Source organism: Stenella coeruleoalba, assembly GCF_951394435.1.
Source record: "Stenella coeruleoalba genome assembly, chromosome: 6".
NCBI lineage: Eukaryota > Metazoa > Chordata > Mammalia > Artiodactyla > Delphinidae > Stenella > Stenella coeruleoalba.
Window position 1 is genome coordinate 104,236,900 of NC_137151.1, and position 20,119 is coordinate 104,257,018.

The 20,119-nt window shown below is 35.8% G+C and overlaps 1 protein-coding gene across 12 annotated transcripts in view; it reads right to left on the reverse strand.

Moving 5' to 3' along the window:
* Positions 1-9,092: 9,092 nt before the first annotated feature.
* IKZF2 (IKAROS family zinc finger 2) overlaps positions 9,093-20,119 on the reverse strand; it is a 175,910-nt gene continuing 164,883 nt past the window's right edge. For 10 of the 12 annotated variants that reach the window (XM_079923911.1, XM_079923910.1, XM_079923904.1 and 7 more), the window contains 2 exons: positions 19,761-19,904; positions 9,093-13,844 (listed from right to left, as the gene is read on the reverse strand). In XM_079923911.1, the coding sequence (XP_079780037.1) occupies positions 13,120-13,844; positions 19,761-19,904 (869 nt within the window). In that variant the 3' untranslated portion in view covers positions 9,093-13,119. The remainder of the gene's footprint in view (positions 13,845-19,760; positions 19,905-20,119) is intronic. The other 2 variants (XM_079923903.1, XM_079923902.1) reach the window with 1 other exon arrangement.

The window sequence follows — 20,119 nt, forward strand, 5'->3', positions numbered from 1 at the left end:
GTATTATAGGTGACACTGACTGCCCAAAAGCAGCAGCTGAGAGATCACCAATCATGATGCTTGAATATGCTAGGTTACCATGGAACACTAGCATTACCCAAAGCTACTTATAAACCCCTATGTGGTGACTAATAATTGTAGTTGGGTTATACACACATGGGAAATGCGGCTGGCAAGGCATACGGACATTAATATGAGCCACATGGTCACAGAAAAGAAAACACGTGCCCTCCATTTATCTTGGTCATTTGGGGAGGCTTTCTTTAAACTGGGATAATTGTGCCATGTTTTCTGAGTCACATACAGGAGTATAATATAACTGATCCAAGCATATCTAACATACTTCATCTTAAAAAAAAAAAACTACATCATTAAGATAATCTATATTGATAGAATGATATGTTAGCAAATTTTTACATGGCCTCAAAGTCACCACACAATATCAAGCTCTTCAGAGTTAAGTTTTCTATAGGTTAGAAACTATGACCAGGATAAATTACTCTAAGAAGAGTTCAAAATATAGCACAAAGGAGAATGTTATTAACGCTGAAAAAGGTCATATTGAATATGGTGGCAGGTATCTCAAGAGGATGTTTAATAATTTTTAAAAAGCCCAAGCCACATTTTTATAATTAAGGCAGAGAGTGTTTTTCAGCATACTCTAGTTTAAATAGATAATATCGGTATCTATTTTAGAGTTTCAATTTTAAAAAAGTGTAAGAGAGATAATAACATAGTGCTAATTCAAAAGAATTAGACAACAACTCATTTCATATCTCAAAGACCCAGGAAAGCTATTTAAATTCTTCTTGGCGAATAAAGTGCTGTTGTCCCTTTACCTGTGCCTGAAGCAGAGTTTTTCCCATGCTCATTATGTGATCAAGTGATCACATTCTTAGCTATAATCAGACTTGTCAAAACATTAAAGAAGAAAGCAGAAGACTCTGGGTTTATACTTGTAACTTGGAAAATATATTAGTGTAATACATTGGTATAGCCAAACTCTACTATTTGTTAGGATGACTACAAAGTAATTTGGCTAAGAGTTTGGAAAAACATGAGTCATTTGCTGTCCCAGTTTTTTTTTTTTCCCTTGAGTGTTATCAAATGATAGTAATATATATACATGTCACAATCTGATGCAAATAAATAAAACAAGAAGGGAGGTGGGGTGAGGTGGGGAGACAAAGGATAGAGTGTTTGAAGGCCAAAATATCAGGTTACTTACTTATATTGTAGAAGACAAGGGAACATGGTGGTAGGCGTAACTACAGCAACCATTCCTGAAGACTGGGGAACTTGTCAGGTCAAAGCCAAGAAATTCCAGATGGTTGTACATGTCTCAATCCTGAGGGTACACGATATCAGGTCGGATTTTATCATAAATATATCACTCACTTCATAATGACTAGAGTTGGAACTGGAGTGAATCTTGGAAACTCCCTTAGGCTACAGAATTAACAAAGTGGTAAATTAGTAGATAGGTTTTAGCACCTAACAAGAATAAGCACAATATCTAGGCCACTTACAGAATTTGGAAGATACCATAAAGTGACAACTTATCATTGCAAACACTTGGATATCATGGCCAGTGCTTCCAGTACAAATCTCTTCATATTACTCATGACAAGTTAGCTCAAGAGTTTTAAATAGAAAGGAGGTGGAAAACAAGCATAAATATTGGAAATTATATTCTGCAGTAAGAAAAGAAAAGGAGTATGAGGATATGGATAGACTGATATGGATAGGCAAAGAATGCCATTAATTATGGAGGAAACTTAGTAAACAAAAGCCCACACTTATTTAAATCAAGCATGAAGGCAGTTTTCAGAAGACCATGTTTAGGATAATTTATCCATCTTTAAAATTTCTGCAGAAAAGTGTTAATTCCAGATTATTTTTGCCCTGCTACTTAATGCTGTTTCTTAGCCTTTCTGACTGTGTCAATGAGTTCGTCTGGAACCATTCTGTTTAAAAATCACAATAAGCAAAACATTACTTATAAGGTATGACTGTTGAAACATTTTTTGTTATCACTACCTTATAATATTTGCTGTCTTTGTCCATTCGGGCTGATATAACAAAAGACCACACACTGAGTAGCTTATAGACAACAGAAATTTATTTCTCACAATTCTGGAGGCTGAAAGTCCAAGATCAAGGCACCAGTATGTTCGCATTCTGGTGAAGGTCCTCTTCCCGGTTCATAGCTGGTGGCTTCTTGCTGTGTCCTCACATAGTGGAAGGCACTAGGGAGCTCTGTGAGGTCTCTTTTTTAAGGGAATTAATCCCATTCATGAGGGCTCCACTCTCATGACCTGATCACCTCCCAGAGACACCTCCTCCTAAGACCATCAAATTAACATTGCAATTTCACCATGTGAATTTTGGGTGGACACAAACATTCAGACTATAAATCTGTTATTCCCCTTTATTAGTGGGGCTTATCAATCAAATGCTGAATAAACTTCTTTTGAAATGAAACACTGGACTAAGTATATACAGAATTAAGTTTTAGCTTTTTCACTTATTGGGGGTGTTTATGAACAAAATCACAACAACCTGAACCTGTTATTAATAAAGTATCAGGTAGCCTACAATTTCCATGAGAACTTTGAGAGTAAATTAGATAAATCCAGTTAACAGCTGTGCTAATTTGTAAAGTCCTTGTAAAAAAGCATACTTAAAACTCATATTCTGGTTGCACTAAATTACTTATATTAAAAACGGCTGTATTTCAGATTAATCAGAATTGTGACAGGGTGAAGAAGAACAGATAGCAAATGGTGCAACCGGTTATGTTGAGAAGAGAGGGGAAAGAGAAAAGGTTGGTGCGGACACAGATGAGGAGGGCGGTGAGAAAGACGCTGGAAAGAGATGTAGATGAACTACATGACATCATGAGAAAAAACAGGGGAAGAAGGAAAAAAATAGGAAAGAAAATAAGGCCACTTACTCCCTAGACTGGGATATTCCGCTTCCAAGATACACATCCACTTTTATTGCTCTAACAGCCAAATGCCCTAGGTCTCCCCATCCCTACTTCTGAATGGGGAATGTTAGAAACTCCCCCATCATTTGCAAAAGCTGTGTGGGCCATAGTCTCTCAAGCTTTTATATCCACCAAACCAGAACCAATACGTGGGCCCAGGGCTTTGAGATAATAGGGACTTTATTCCCATTCCCTCTTAAATTCCCCTACTTCCCTATCAAGGGATTTCACAAAACCCTCCCAGTGGAGACAGCTGATTCTGATCCCAATCTCCATCAGCTGAGGTAAAATGACAATACTGCATGACTCTTGCCTCTTTAGGCATAGGCTTACCTAAGGCCCAGTAGTGCCCCACACATACACCCTTACCTTCATTTTTACCTTTGGTTTTTCCTGTGCATTTAAAAATCTTGCTTCTTTGCATATGTTCCAATGGGTCAGATGATCAGGTTCATGTAGCTCTTTTAAGGGCTTCTAGAACAAACAACTCAACACTATATGTGCAGCAGCTGTTTTTACTGTTTTTTTTTTAATCTTTATTGGAGTATAATTGCTTTACAATGTTGTGTTAGTTTCTGCTATATAACAGAGTGAATCAGTTATACATATACATATATCCCCATATCCCCTCCTTCTTGCATCTCCCGCCCACCCTCCCTATCTCACCCCTCTAGGTGGTCACAAAGCACGGAGCTGATCTCCCTGTGCTACGTAGCTGCTTCCCACTAGCTATTTTACATTTGGTAGTGTATATACCAAATGTAATGTCAATGCTCTCTCACTTTGTCCCAGCTTACCCTTCCCCCTCCTTGTGTTTTGAGAGATTTGTCCTGTGCCTGACAAAACTTCAAGTTAGAAGTAGTTGGTCTGATCTAAGACATGTTTGGGGATTGTAGAGCAGCAGTAAGGACAAAAAGAAAAAGGCTAACATTTCTTTTTCTCAGATTGAGCATCTGTTTATTTTCTGGGATCTCCCTTTATTTTCCCCATTTTTATATGGAATTATGGGTACTTTATACTCTTTATCAATTCCTCCCCTCTGCCTGTTAGGCTAGTTTATGGAAGCACCCCCCTCAAGTTTTGTGCCAAACCAGAGAAAAGCAGCAAGATTGTTTTACCAGTTGTTATCCTTGTTGGTATCTCTAGCGAGAAGTTAAAAAAAAAAAAAAAAAATCACATCGGGAACTGTTAGTAGGGCTGTTAACGAAACATGAGGTTTTGTTGAATGTTTAATGGGTCCATCTTAGTACTCCCTAATAGCAAGAGGCAGAGTGGCAGAGTTGCTAAAATGCTAAAAATGAACTTCCTTCACCAGGTGGCTCACACCCCAGGGAACTCTTGGGCTTGAGCATGTTGATAAAGTCTTACAAGCATATCAAGATTTCAATTATTTATCATTTCTCTGACTCTACTGCAATAGAGAAATCAAGGACATATGGCAGGCTTAAAAAATCTTTTTCATTTTGCTTCTGTCGATACTATAAGTCAGGAGAATTTGATATTTCTTGCTGATCTTGAAGGGATCCTTCATAAACTTAACACTTTTAAACCTACTTCATTGTTTGCACTTTTCCCCCACAAGGTAGGTTAGTATTTTGGATTAAAGGCTGGTCAATGAAGTAACATTTCATTTGAATATGTAGCATTTTTCATTCTCTGTGGCATGTGGAAGTGAAATTATTGGGGAATGTGATAAATATTCATAAAATTCTAATACTTATGGATGAAGGAAAATTCTAACAGCCATCTCAAATGTGATGGGGGACTTTAACTTGGCATGGGGGGTAAAAGATAGCTAAAGCTCAATAAAATGAGTTTATAATCATGTGTTCTTTTACGTTTCCAGTTATGGAGACATTTGTAACAACAAACCTTATGTTAAAACAAACAATATTTGTAAAATTTGAGGAGATTACGACTCACGTGGTGGTATAACCTGAAGTGGTAGTATAACAGAAAACCCATTTTTGCCTATGTGACTGAACAATCTCTATGACTTAACCCTTAATCTAATCTTGGTCTGATTCCTAAGAAATGCTGGTTTCTAATATGGTGATTGACCATTACTTGGACGGCTTGTGTAATTTACTCTACTCTGGAGCAAGTCCCAACTTTCTTCCCTCAGGTCTTACTTTTTTCTTCTATAAATAGGGGATAGGCTCTGACATACATACCTTTAAGATTCGTTTTAAGGGTAAAATAAGATATGTATGAAAACTGCCTGAAGAGAAAAGAGAGGTCATCCTTAACAAAACATAGGTTACTTTGTTCTCTGCTTTGGTGGACTACATAGTAATGATGGAGGTTTCTGATCTCACATGTACCCAAATCTCTGGGTCAGAAAGCAAGACATGTATACACAATGGCAATGATAACTTAAGCCTGATATGATTCAATAGTTCAGTTTTCTGTATTTGAAAGATGTGTTTGTGTACAGAATTTTCGCCAGAAAGTTTTTATAGCAAACTTTTTATGTCAGAAGTTTATTTTATTGGTAAAATATTAAATAATATACAGAATTAAAAACTGCACTTACACTTCTGAGAAGAAATAAATCTTGGACAAATTATATGCTTGTTCCTGAGATTCCCTAAATTTATTCCAGTAGCTGTGCACTCAGACAGTACAAACCTTTATAATATAATCCTTTTCACAAAGTATTACAAAGTTTCTGCAGCTTCTTTAGTTGTACATACATACAGACACACACTCACACATGCATATACAACACTCATACACGTATACACAATACCCACATACATGCACAGAACATGTATGTGTGTGCATTAAAAACAAAGAAAATACAAGTCCCACATTTTAGTCTGCAGTGACAAAACTGTTAGCGGAGGTCTCCAAACTGGTATATAGCAGAGTGACTTGTCACACAGCTGCAAAGACTGTTTCAGTATTTCTGTAGTAAACCTCATTTTCTGAGGTATGGTATTTGAGCCTTAAAAAAACTACATTACACTGAGCAAACCTGACACACAAGGTCTGGAATTTTAATTTTACATATATATTTATATATATATATATCTTTTTTAAACAATAGTTTTTATTTTCCCAAATTATTAGTTTGAAAAAAAATGAGGTTTACTGGTTTGACCTATTTTTTTTTCGCTTCTAAAACTTAAACTGTCAAGCAATTAGTTTTTAAAGTAGTCTAATTACCTTTGGTATTGTTAAAGAAAAAAAATCTAAAATGGCCAAGACATATACTGTACAAATGCAGTAACTGCCTTTAAAAGAAATGCCAAAGAAATGTTATCTTTTAAACCAAACATGTATTTACATTACAGCAGTTTTACTACAGGGACACAGGTATGTATAAAAAAAAGAAAATCAGAATACTACATATAAATATGTATGATATGAAAAATACCTCTTACTTAAGTTTGTATGAAAACAGGAGTGCTCCAAATATTTCTTAAAATTTTTCTCCAATAGGTGATAGGTAAGCGTTTAAAATTGAGCTAAGTGCTTTACTTTTATTTTAAAGTTCATTTCCAAAAGGAGAATAGAGAAATAAAAAAATACTAGGTTCTTAATTTAAAACACTGGGTAAGGGTCTAAGAAAAAAATTCACTCTCTAAGAATTTCAACTTTAGGACACATTTCTCAGGCAAAAGATTACTAATTGCAAAGAAAATTTAGCCTAAATAGAGATACCATGAGATTAGACCAGTAGTTTCCACGTTCTCTAATCTTTTGACTGTGGAGTGTTTTTCTTTTTGCTTGTTGTGTCCTTTAACTAACATACCATAATTTTCAAGGGTTTCTTTTTGTCTTTAACTAAAGAAAGAAGGAGAAAAATAACCATAGTTTTTAAGACTTCAAGAAAAGTATTGCACTTGTACAGAAAGAAAAGAAAACATCTTTTAAACTACATAGCAGAAGCAATCATTCTGGGATTGCAAATAACACATGGTCTAAAAGGTCAACTATTAAGAGCAAAGGTGGAGCCTGGAGAGCCCACTCCAAACCTGGAATATTATTATAGTAATGTTAAAGCATTTTCTCCCAACTGGGAGATAGTTAAGACTTTTTGCTTCAGATTTTTAACATCTTTCTAAATTCTTGCAAAAAAATTGTTTAATCTCTCATAATACACATTTTAGGAAGAAAAGCGAATCAGAACACAAAATCCAGCAAAAAAGGAAGGCAAACATATCATGTTATTATGATTACATAATCTCTGAAGTCATATTTTAGATACCCAATATTTGAAAGTGAAAGTAACACAAGGGTTATATACCTTACTAGTTTTAATCCAACTACCTTTTTAAAAAAATTATAAAACTACACTTGAGTATAAAAAATATGTCAGCAGATTATACAGCCAACAAAAATCATACACAAAAAATTAAGACTTAAGAGACCTGTGAATTGGAAATAAGAGTTGACCTAATCCTCAAACTAGTAGAGGGAGAGAGAGGCAGAGATGTCCAGAGACAATGATGGAGGGAACGTGGACAGAGAAAAGAAAAGAGGTGGGGAGAGTAGACAAAATTTAAGAGATCACAAAGAACTTCACTACATAGAAGGGGAAGTGATTTATGTTAAAATCTGAGCATGCTTGACAGTCAAAATGTTTTATCACAGTTTCAGAAATTGAACTACTTAAAAAAAAAACAAACACAGAAGAATAAAACAACAAAAAACAAAACCCAGAGTCTTTCCCTTGTTACAGTGTATTCATTAAAAAAAAAAAATCCATTTCCAGTAAATTAAGTAGAATCCTGATAAGTGCATAGTTGGGGATTCAGTGACCTCCACCCGTTCAAGAAGCTTTCCTTACTGTGTGTCACTTGAGGTAATTTGAAGGGCCCGATTAACTGCAAACTGGCTTATCTGTACCTATATGAAGTTTTATGCTGTACTTTATGTGGCTTAGCAGAGGGCCTCTAAATTTTATACTTTATTCACAATAAAAAGGACATCTTAGAAAACTAGTCATTCATGTACCACTCTCTGTATGGGATAAAGGTTAATTCACAACAAATTTATACAGAAAATATACAAATGCCATGTTACGGGAGAAAAACCCCATAAACAGAATTAGGAACTTATTTCTAAGAGTGTGTGTGAAAAATATCCACAAACTTACAGTACAGCAAGAGAAAACTGAAAGGCTAAAAATACAATGTTACATAAAAACCTTATGGAAATTCCAAAATTTTAGGTTTCTGCAATAAATGTAAAAATATTCAAGATGTCATTATTTGGCCTAGCAATACACTATGATAAAAAGAAACACTAGATTATCACAGCTTCTTGGTCATATGACATTTGCTTTGAATAACAAGCAGCTCATTTTTAAAAAAGCTGTCATATTTTAACACATCCATTGCAAGTAATACACAACCATGGTAGGAAACCATTTGAGATTATGCTTTGGAGAACAGCAATGTGATATGACTGTTCAGTTTTGTTTTGTTCAAGGAGAATTAATTACCTGCTTCTCTACATCATTCCACAAAACATTAACAGGTTAGAAGACAGAAGTTCTAAGACTAGCAGAACACTAGTCTACAGGTGAAATTCCAAAACAATACTATATTTTATTGACCAAAAACTCCACCAATAAAGCCTTGTATGATATTAGAACTTTTCTTCCTTAAAAACAAAACAAAAACACATACCACAATGCAATTCACAGCTACAATTTCCCTCTACCTCATATTTTACCTGTATAATCTTGTAATGGTATTCAGAAATATTATCAAACTAAAAAGATATTAACATCTGGTTTCAAAGTTTCCTTTTACTTTAAGCAGGTAAGCTGAAAGTCTCTGTATTGGAAATTCCTCTAACAGTTTTGACCTAGGAACGCAAAGAAGAATTATATAGTAATCAATTTTAAGTGATTTTTAAAAATACATAATAAAAGTGTGGTAGAGCTACAACGGCTAACCAACACTCTCTCAATGCATTTTAAAAAGGCACCAATATAAATAAATTTTATAAGTATTTAATACATTAAATTCAGGATCTTAAGACCAGTTACTGTATATTTTAATTATTTTGCAGAAACTGGAGGTTTAAAAACATTTCTAAGATAACTTTCATATATACAGACTTTAATTTCACCCCCCCCACATTCTTCTTTACTTTTGCATTTGGGGAATTTTCTGTTTTAGAATAATTTTCACACAGATAGTACTTACTAAAATATATATAAAATATAACTAAAGATGACCACAAATGTAACTTATCCCTTTTTGTAAAATGAACAGTTCAAAGTTAAAAAATAATGTATCCAGTACCTCCTATAATCTAAGTTCTGTCTTGAAACCAGGAGCATATAGTTTTTTATTTGTATTTTTGCAGCCTTTTCTGTTCTTTTTCCACCATAAGGAATCACTTTAAAGATAACATTTGGGAAGTAAGTAAAACATCATTTTCATCTAAATGTCTTCACTGATGTAAGTTTTGTCAAACATTTATAAAATATCATAAAACTTCATGGTTCTGTGAGGTCTACAACTCAGACACAAAAACCATAAATCAAAACAATACCAAGCTCACTAAAACATTCTTGTCTTTCTCCATTTGTCAACAAGTAAAAGTTGAAAATTTTTCTTTTCTGTATCTTCCTATTCAAAAGTAATTTGTGTTTCTTTCACTTTGGAGGTTATATCAAATCAACTTAAAGCCTTTTTTTTTTTTGATTTGATTTGTTTTGATTTGTTCTGTAAGTACACAGTAAAGCCTCACGGTTTGAGTTGAATAGTTGCAACTAGTCTTAAAGACACACTAGTAACTTTAATATTTCTCAGTACAATCTGGTAAAGTAAACCTACTAAGTTGCTCAGGTATTAACTATAATTTTAACTCTCTATAGGCTCTTGCAACACATCTGATCACTGTGCTTTTTTTCATGAATTTTCTTTAAAAGAATGTGTGTGTATGTGTACTATGATGCATGTATATAGCTGCTTGTATGTATGTAGGAGAGACAATCCCTACTTTTAGCCAAATCTGTATCCTAGTCTCTCGTTCTCCCATTTTGCCCCTCCAGAAAATTCTCAATGGCATGTTTCAACAACTCAAAATCTCTTCCAGTTTGCTTACTGGTCACTTTCACTATTTTAACAAGCCAGATTAGAATGGCTTTTTTAAAGTGATTGACCACTATCAGAGAGAGGTAACACATTTCTCTAACAGGAGCTGGAGATAAAATTCTGGGCAAAATTAGGGCAAAGCAATGTGATGAATTTTTGCCAAACTGGAAAATACAGAAGCTAACCTATTTTCATGCCCCTCAAATAATCTGTAACGTGAAATCTCACCTAAATAAACTGGGCATATAACTGTTATGTAAAACTTGATTTATTTGGTGTCTGACTCTCATATCTATTTTTAGGTGCTACCACCTTGCATATTTCCTTTCATGAAGAAGCATGCAAATATAGCCATCCAGGGTTTCCCAGAAGCACTGTGTCCACAAAAATTCTGTCTAACCTACACAATCGAATTGATCTTGTCCTTATTTGTCCCTGCCATACCCTGAGCCATCTTTACCTCTTTTTGTTCCTTATATAAAGCTAAGAAAGTACAAGTACACACTTGTAGCAAATACACCCTCAAAAGTATTAAGTCCCTTCAATAAAAAAGATTCTCAGAAAGATGAAATCAGAAAAGGAGAGTGCATTAGTAATGTCCTCATGGGGGTACTATGGAACTCTGTAGGTCCACCTAAATTCAGTTTCATCCCAGGGCAGGTAGGTACATGATTGTTCATACACTGAAAATAAAAAATAGTAACCAGGAAAAAAATTCATAGATGATGCCAGCCAAAGTTATGAACATATTGACTGCCATCCAAATATTTCCTTGAATTGTAGTAAACACAAAATCACTATCCTTAAATTATTTCCCTTCCTCTAAAAGGAAAAAAAAAATAAATTCCAATTATTTATGAGGGGTTGGGGCAGGTGGGTGAGGAAGTCTCAAAGACATGCTTCACCTTTGAACACACTGTATGTTCACGATGCAGTAATGTACCAAAGCATGCAGGAAAAGTGACAGTGGACGTTCTCTCTAAAACAGTTTGCATTTCTGTTTTGGTGCCTTCTCTCAGAGTTAAAGGAACAATTTAGACATTTCTCCAGAAATAATTACCACAGAGGGCTAGTAAAAGAGAGTTGCGTTGTAACCATTTTTGCCTAGCTCTAGCTGTGTCAGTGCTTAGAAGCTGCTTACATAAGCAGATGGTAAACTAGAAAACGAGTGAAGAACAGTACGGGGGCCAGATCTGCCTATCTGTCCACAGTTCTCTAGTCTTGCTAATTCTCACATCATTCTTGCATCATTAAGAAACACAGTTTCAGCATCCCATGTAATGACTTTTTTTTTTTTTACAGCGGTTATCAGCTTAATGTAATTTTAGTATTCAGAAATAGTTATCAGATAATCCAGTCATGGTCAGGCCTGTCCTCCGTAAACACAAACAGTAAGTTCCCCCTCCAAGGGTGTCCCCCAAGATGAATTTAATCAGTTTCATTCAGTTCCTCCCCTCTAGTGCTGTTAGACTGCAAAGAAAAAGCAGAGGAGCACCCATATAAAAGAAATTAAAATCTGTACATGAAATATGGCAACGTATGTATGAATTGAAAGAAGAAAAATTCTGTAGTAAGGGATTGAGATTCATTTCTGACAAGAACTTATAAATAGTTGCATGTTTTTGAGACAGAAAAATGTGGACGTGGACACTTAAGCTTGGAGGTTCAGTCACATTCTGGACTCCAAGAAAGGTAAAAATAAGTTTTGCTTTTCTGTCTTATCTATAGTTAATGTACCGGTTACAAAGACGTTCCCTTTTCCTTGTACCAAAAAGTGGTAAATATTATTATTGAAGAAATACTAGAATAAATAGCCCTAGTTCCATAAACTTATGGGGTTCAAGTTACCACATTCAGGTCAAATTAGCAATTGCTCTGAGATTTTGAAAGAAATAGCCTATGGCAAGATTTTTATAGACCTTCCACTAGAAAAGTAAAAGAAGAACAGACTATGGACGAAACACTGGGTGGTCACAGCTTGAGAAAAACCAGTGAAAAGAGAAATACCAGAAAAGGGATTTCTGAGTGGATTTTTTCCCCCCTACTGTTAGTCTAATTATATTTTTCTGCTGACTGGTTAACACTGATTAAATGCTGATAAAGTGACAATCGTAAGCATACTTTTAGAAACAGATACATATACTATGCTGCCATCACATTACAACTTTAAAAGAAAACTTCCCAAGCAAATTTAAGAAAAGCAGAGGTCCCTTCTGGAAACTACTGACTGCCTCTTAGCCGCTCTTAGACCATGTTATTCTGAAAACTAGATAAAAATACTATTCATTAAAGGTGTTAAAAGTAAGGCTGCCAGGGTGTCTATAAAATGCCAGTCATCAAAACTATGGAAAAACAGTGCTTAAGTTTAGAAAAATAAGATCCTAGGACCTCACATGTATTTGTAGCTGTCCTTAACTACCTGTAGTTTAAAAACTTTGCTATATGGTACAGTGTACAACATACCGTATTATAAATTCCATAGGGGAAGTAAACATAGAACCCACAACAACAACTCATCCAAGGAGTTATCACTGAAAATAATGTGTTTGTGTTCCATGATCTCTAGAGGGAAAAAAAAAAGTTTACATTTTGAAACAAATTCTTCTTTGAACAGTAAAGTTACTTATCCCATTTTAAACTGTGAAAGTCCTACCCAGAAAACGCTAATCTTTCCTGCCTTCAATCATAATCCTGAACATCAGTGGCAAATTAGAATCCTTAGGTGTGAATCTTTACGAATCAAGTGATTATTTTTTTCTCAAAGCATGATATACCTTAACATCTATGCATGGCAGAAATGAACTGCTCTTTAATTCCCACAAAATAAACAAGCCAAGTTGTCAAGAAACAATATCCCATCCCTTCTCTCTTCTGTTTCTTCGTTCCTTATTGTAATTAGGCAGAGCAAATGACACTGCGTCCACAAAATAAGAATTAATGACAGTAATAATATTAAAAAAAAAAAAAGGTATGTCAACATCTGAAGAAGGTGGGATTGTAAGTGCAGTATTTCTTCATGTGCAGTTCATTACTTCATAGGGGTCCCCTTTGGAATGAAAAGGCCTAGTGGAATGTGTGCTCCCCTCGAACAATGTGTGATGAAAACTCATAACGGTCCTGGCTTCTGTAGCCACAGATGTTGCATTCCAGTGGGTCCCGGTAGCCATGGCAACCCATGTGAATGGTGTACATGACATGGTCTAGGAAAAGGACTCGACAGTGCTCACACTTGAAGGCCCTAATCTGTTCTCCTTCTCCATTAAAGACCTTGTAGATGTCCTTCAGCGAGCCCTTAGGAGCCTTGGTGGTATCCAAAGCCTTGACATCCTCCTTCATGTAAGCTGGGCTTTGTTTCCTCTTGGGATTTAAGGCTGGGTTTCCTTGGTAGGACTGGTGGTCATCATGGCTGCTTTCTGAGTCAGTAGAATCTAGGCAGCTATTGCTGGGAGAGGCCTCTCTTTCCTGGGGTCGACTCTTTGGTCTGATGAGAGAGATAGGGCCATCCATGTTGTTTTCATGACTATCGGAGGTTTCCCTGCTAATGGGTCTTTCTATCCTATTTGGATGATAGACCTGAGAATAAGCTGAGCTTATAACTGGGGCCACCTCAGCGATTGTGCTTGGTGGGTGCTGCATCAGAGGGTGAAGGGCCTCAGCTCCAAGGTAGGTGATTGCATTGTTGATGGCTTGGTCCATCATATGAGACTGCATCAGCTCAGCCTCCTTCTCATATGTTAAGTTCATATCAAAGTGAATGTCTGGGTAGCTGAATCGCATGAGCTTTTCCCCTGAAAGACAGAGGGGAGAAAAGTAAAAAAGAAAAAAAAGAACACAACAAAATAAGTGGTTGGACTAAAAATATAAAAGTACAAAGTTAACTCATCACTTCCATTTTCCATAATATGGTATCTCTTATTCTTTAGATCAAGCATTTAAGCTCTTTAATTCTGCTGAGACTCACAAATACTCTTCACCTACAAAAAGGATTAGTAATAAAAATTTCACAAGCCATTTGCACTTGTTCTAATGCCACCACGAAAATGCATCTAGCCTAAAAGTTATCATTGTGTGTTATCTTATTTTCATTCTCTATTACAATGTCCACTTGTCTAGAGCTCAGCCACTATAGGAGAAAGAAGAAATACCAGGTGAAAGTAAGTCAGAGATTATACTTGTTTTTGCGTACTTTAAACATCAGTGACCAAGCTTCAAAGATCATAAAAGCGAGAGTGATCTGGTTATAACACTTGTTATCTCACAATCGTGTAGGCTTAATTTGGTTGATATAGGTGCTATATTAGAGAAAGATTATAGATCCAATACATGTCATTCTGGAAAATTTTAAAATGCCACAATTAAAATACTGTTAAAAGCTGATATTGTCTGATAAACTGAATGAAATTTAGGGCTATATAAAAATAGAATATTTCCCAAAGCACTTACTTATAAACTTGGAAAATACTATGTTTCATTGTTTTGCTTCTTGAAATGGATAATTATTCATTTTTGCATCAACCTTTTCTTATTTAGACACATGTGCAATGGTGCTGGTATGTATGTATACCCATTGTTAGTTTTCTATACATTTTCTTGACTGAAGGATATTTGTAGTTTTCCCTTTAACATTTACTTCAACTAATTTAATTTTACTTCAGTATTTTACTTCAACATAATATCTAATATTAACTATAAAAGAGTCTGGTGCATGAAATAGTAGTTTAAATTTTTCTCCTTCAAATATTGCCTGCTTTGGACAGAATATTTTATCTTTGAAAACTTCTGCCACTAAAACAATGGGTTCTCCTACTAATACTTAGTTACTTTGATAGGTAAATCTCACAGATAAATGCTTCTTTAAAATATATGTGAAGTTCTTATAAACGTTTAGTATGCTGTTGTAGGTGCCTAACATGTGACGCTGATCCACAGAACTGCATTCTGGAAAAATACTTTCATGTGGCTAGTTATTATTACAGGTTTGAAGAAATGTCCCCCAAATGAGATGAAGGTAATGGTCAGAGTAATGAAAATGGAAGAAAAAATATGATGAGTAATTATCTTGTAGCATACAATTAAGATATTGCAACGTCAAGAGTTTAAAAGTTAAGCTAGACAAACCTAATCTATATTCTCAAAGAGTTTACAGTTTAGAGGGAGTGACAACAATTTAGGGATCATTTATAATACAGTGTGATATGTGGTATGGGGTCAAATAAGAGGAATACGTAACTCATAGTAAAAGAAAACTTCTTGAAGAAAGTGACATCAGAGAGAAGAATGTGATGACAAATATTAGCCAAGTAAAGGAATGGTGGGGGTTGGAGCAGCGGGTAGGAAGGCTCAGAGGCTAGAGGGCATGACACATTCTAGGGATTACTTACACTTTGCATATGGCTGCGAATGGAAATAGATGAGAAAGTTGGCATCACATAATATAAGGCTCATTCAACAATTAAGGAGTTTGAATTTTATCCTGAGAGCAGTAAGAACTGAAAGGGTTAAACAGGGAAGTGACTTAACTAGATATTTATTTAGCAAGATGGTTTAGGAAGTTCTTGCTGTAGAGGTGTAGAGATCATGGTGGCTTCAACTAGTAGAGTGGCAGTGGAAATGGAGAAAATTCGATGGAATGGAGAGAATTTTAGAAAATGTTGCTAGAACTTGGTGATTATCTAGACACAGAGAATGAGAAAAAGAGGTTAAGTATGGAGCCCAGGTTTCTGGACTGGGGAACTTAATGGATAGCAATGGGATAGAAAAGATGGTGAATTCAGATTGGGGAATACTATGAGTAATAAGTCATGTCTAATAAGTACTGAGATATAGTCTCAAACTCAGGAGAGAGATCTGGGCTTGAGATATAGATATGAGAGTCATCAGTTGATTGAAAGTAACTTCTGAAGCCATGGGAATAGATGATATCACCCAGGCATAGGTAAAGTGTGAAAAAGAGAAGGTCAAAAATAGAACCTGGAAGAACATCAAGATTTTTATGCCTGCTCATAAACTAGGGCAAGTGGGATTTGAGCCCCATGCTTAGAGAGCCCTGGGCCGTGCTGCTCATGGAATAAGGAACGTACAGGGACGAGGGAATGTGCTTACCTGGAGCTTACACCCTAGACCATACTCTGGGTACCCAGGACCCCAGAATTCCTTCTCCAAATGGCTGGGAGCTTGCACCAAGTGTCGCACAGTCCTCTTCATAGGGTCCATTGTCCTGAGTACCAACTGTGCTGCCGGTATGTACACTCTTAGGCTTGAAGAACGGTCAATACACTACTCTTGTGTGCTGTGTGTGGGGTGCGATATGAAAAGAACTTGGATGTGCAGACTAAAGTCTACACATAGGTACATAAGACCCCTTTTTGCTACTGGAAAGAATCAGGAGTGGGTTTAAAAGAAGGGCCTGGCTGCAGGTCAGGGAGTGGTGGCTCTGCTCATGCCTCCAAGGTCTGATGTGGAACTCCACGGAATCTGAGAATTCTATATTTATTTGAACTCAGTCTTCCAGATTAGGAGGTTAGAACACAATAGTTTTTAAGCCTGATTGACAATATTAAAATATTTAGGCATATGAATTGAGGCCTCCATTACTACTGTTGTCCCATTTGCATAACTGTTGGGGTAAATCCATACAAAAGACTGAGAAGGAGTGGTCAGAGAAGCTGGAAGAAATGCAAGAGAGATCAATGTCATAGAAACCAAGGAAAGAGAGTGTTTCCAAAGGAACTAACTATTCAGCAGTGCAAATGCTCTCTAGGTTTAAGATGGTCTAAAAAGGTTCCTCTGGACTTGACACTCTGAAGCTAGTGGACACCTCAGTGAGAATAATTTCAGCAGAGCACAAGGAAGAAAACCAGGTTGTACAGACTGGGGAATGAGTAGAAAGAAAGAACTTATAGAAAGCAAGTATAGAGAACTCTTTCAACAACTACATCCTTGAAGAGAAGGAGAAAGTAGGCAGCTGGAAAGAGACCTGGGTTTGGGGTTAGATTTTTTTTTTTAATCATGAGAGTTTATCACATTGAATGCAAAAAGAAAAATGCCAATAGAAGGGAGAGGTTAAAAATATATGTGAGAGGGTTTCCCTGGTGGCGCAGTGGTTGAGAGTCCGCCTGCTGATGCAGGGGACATGGGTTCGTGCCCCGGTCTGGGAAGATCCCACATGCCGCGGAGCGGCTGGGCCCGTGAGCCATGGCCATTGGGCCTGCGCATCTGGAGCCTGTGCTCCACAATGGGAGAGGCCGCAACAGTGAGAGGACCGCATACCGCAAAAAAAAAAAAAAAAAAAAAAAATATATATATATATATGTAAGAAAGGGGGGAAATAATAGCGTAAGTTATCTGGGAGCTGGGATAGGAGAATTCCAGAGCACAAGAAGAGGAATTAATCAGAAAGAAGGATGCTTCCTTCATCAATGAAAGAAAGTATTCATGTGAATGCACGTGATCCTACAGGATTAGTGATATTATACTGAAATCATTTCAACTGATTTTATTTCCTATGAATCTAGATGTAATATCACCAAGGAGTGAGATACCATGTTTTGCGAGAGTAGAGAAAGGTCGAAATGCCCAAAGTGGCAAGTAGGAGAGAAAGCTATTCAGGGATGAATTAAAGGAAGGCTGCTATATAGTAGGGATGGGACAACCGGTATTTGAGATCAGTTACTCAAATTTTCTCTAAAATTACTAGCAGCTATGTAGATGTGGAAAAGAGGCTCAGTTGGCTCCATTAGAGAGTGGGGTTTTACCAGGAGAAAGGTAGAAGGACAACAAGACAACAGAGTCATAGAATGTAAACTGAATAAGAAAAGAGAGGAGGAAACATATACAGAAAGTTCAAGGATCACTGGCCTGGAGGGCTTGATAAAATCAAAAAACAATATTTAACTGAGGGACATGATAAAAAGAAATTTACAATAAGTGTGGAATGATGAAATTTCTCACTTCAAAAGACATCATAAAAACAGTTACTATGCAATTGTTTGTTATTCAGTTGACCCTTGAACAACATGGGTTTGAACTGCGCTGGTCCACTTGTAGGAGGACTTTTTCACCAGTAAATACTGTTGAATCCATGGATGCAGAATAGTGGATATGGAGGAACTGTGTATAAGGAGGGCCGACTGTAAATTATATGCAAATTTTCTACTGTATGAGGGTCACTGCCCCTAACCCCTATGTTGTTCAAAGGTCAACTGTGTATTACCACTAGGATAGAATCCAAATAAAGAAAAAATACCATCAAATTCTAATAAAAATCTAATGTCCTTATTTTAGAATCAAAATGTACTTTAAAAAAATCTACCCTTTTCTAAGGAATTTAGTCAAATCGAGAGTAGCATCTCTAAGTCAAAGGAAACATGAAAATATTACAAAGAGCAGAACTAAGTAAATTCAGAAAATAGAATAGCAATAAATTTCATATTTTTCCAACTATACTAGTCTCTAGTTGAGACATAGACATTTAATGGACATCCATCAAATTAATTTTAAAAACAGATGAATGATATTTTTAAAAAGTTATTTATAAACAGGAAGAAAGAGACACAGAGAAATAAAAGTAACTTAGGGCCCAAGGCAGATCTGAGTATACTCTCAGAGGCTAGTTTTAAACTGACCTAGTATGAACTATGATCCTTGGGGCTACCCTTCAGCATTCCTTGAATGAACTTTGTCAGTTAATCTCTCCAGCTTGTCTTAAACTGATATTTTGGTGATTTGTTAGTTCTTTAATTTTAGATTGAAAAGAAATCTTCTCTAAGTGTTTATTGGAGTAGGACAATTGTATCACCCTTTCCTCCCTGAAATAACCAAAGAAAAGATTTTCTCTCAGTCACTACTCAACCCTCACAAGGTGTTCTATAATGCGTTTTGACACTAGAATGTGAGAATCTGTTTATTTTTATCTTTTCTAATTTTTACTCTATGTAAGTCTATAAGAATATATATTACATATATAGTGATAATTCTTTATATTGAATCTGTTATTCATTCATTTTTTTAAAAAAAACTAGATGCTTCTGTATCCTCAGAGATACTTTACAACTTACACTCAGAGTTGGCATCATTCTGTATACTGTATCAAAGAATATATGAGGGCTTGGAAATGAAAAAGGAAAGTCTAACACATCACATTTAATCTTTTCAGTTCAAAACTGTAGGGTACATGAAAACAAAGATCAAAATATGAACTATAGATCCAAATATGAAACATCTTGAATGTAGGCGGCTGCATTATATATTTTAGTGCAGAATTAAAAAAAAAGATTTCTTCATTCTAGATTAAATACTAAAAGCATTAACATTGTGTAAAGAAAACAGCTTAAAAACCTGGCGCTAATGCAAATTTAAAAAGATTACAAAACTGGCTAGTAGGCTACATCATTTCCCTTAAGTATTGTTATTTGTTATTTCACTTTATATAATATTTCATTTTGAGAAAGTAATTGATTACTATCACTCTTTCCTTCATTTCTCTTTCTTAGGCCCATATGCCTAAGGGTGTGTAGTGTGTGTGTGTGTGTGTGTGTGTGTGTGTGTGTATAAATGCGGTACACACGGAGTGGCATAATGGAGTAAAGAGATGGGCATTTACTTCATGAACTGAAATACACCAATATATATTTCTAGCACATGGGGACATGCCTTTGCTCATTAAAATCAATTTTTACAGAAATAAAACCCTTTGTAATGCTTACCCACAAACTTTTGTGGAGTGGAGCTTTTACGTTTTCCCATATTCCCTGTGAGCTTCTCTATGACAGCAGGTCTCTCAAAAGGCACCAGAGAAATATTGTTGTCCATAATAGGCTCTTGTTCCTTACAATCTTCCATAGGAGGTACTATATAAAACCATACAAAAAATGTAATCTGATAATTTCTTCAACATTTAAAAAGATACAAAGCTGGACTTGCCATCTCAATATGTGTTATACAAACATAAGCTAGTATGCTTGAATAAAAGTTAAGTAGAAAGAATAACCTCTAGTGTTAAAGTATACTTTTAACACTAGTGTGTGTATACTCACACACACACACACACAGAGGATTTGTTTTT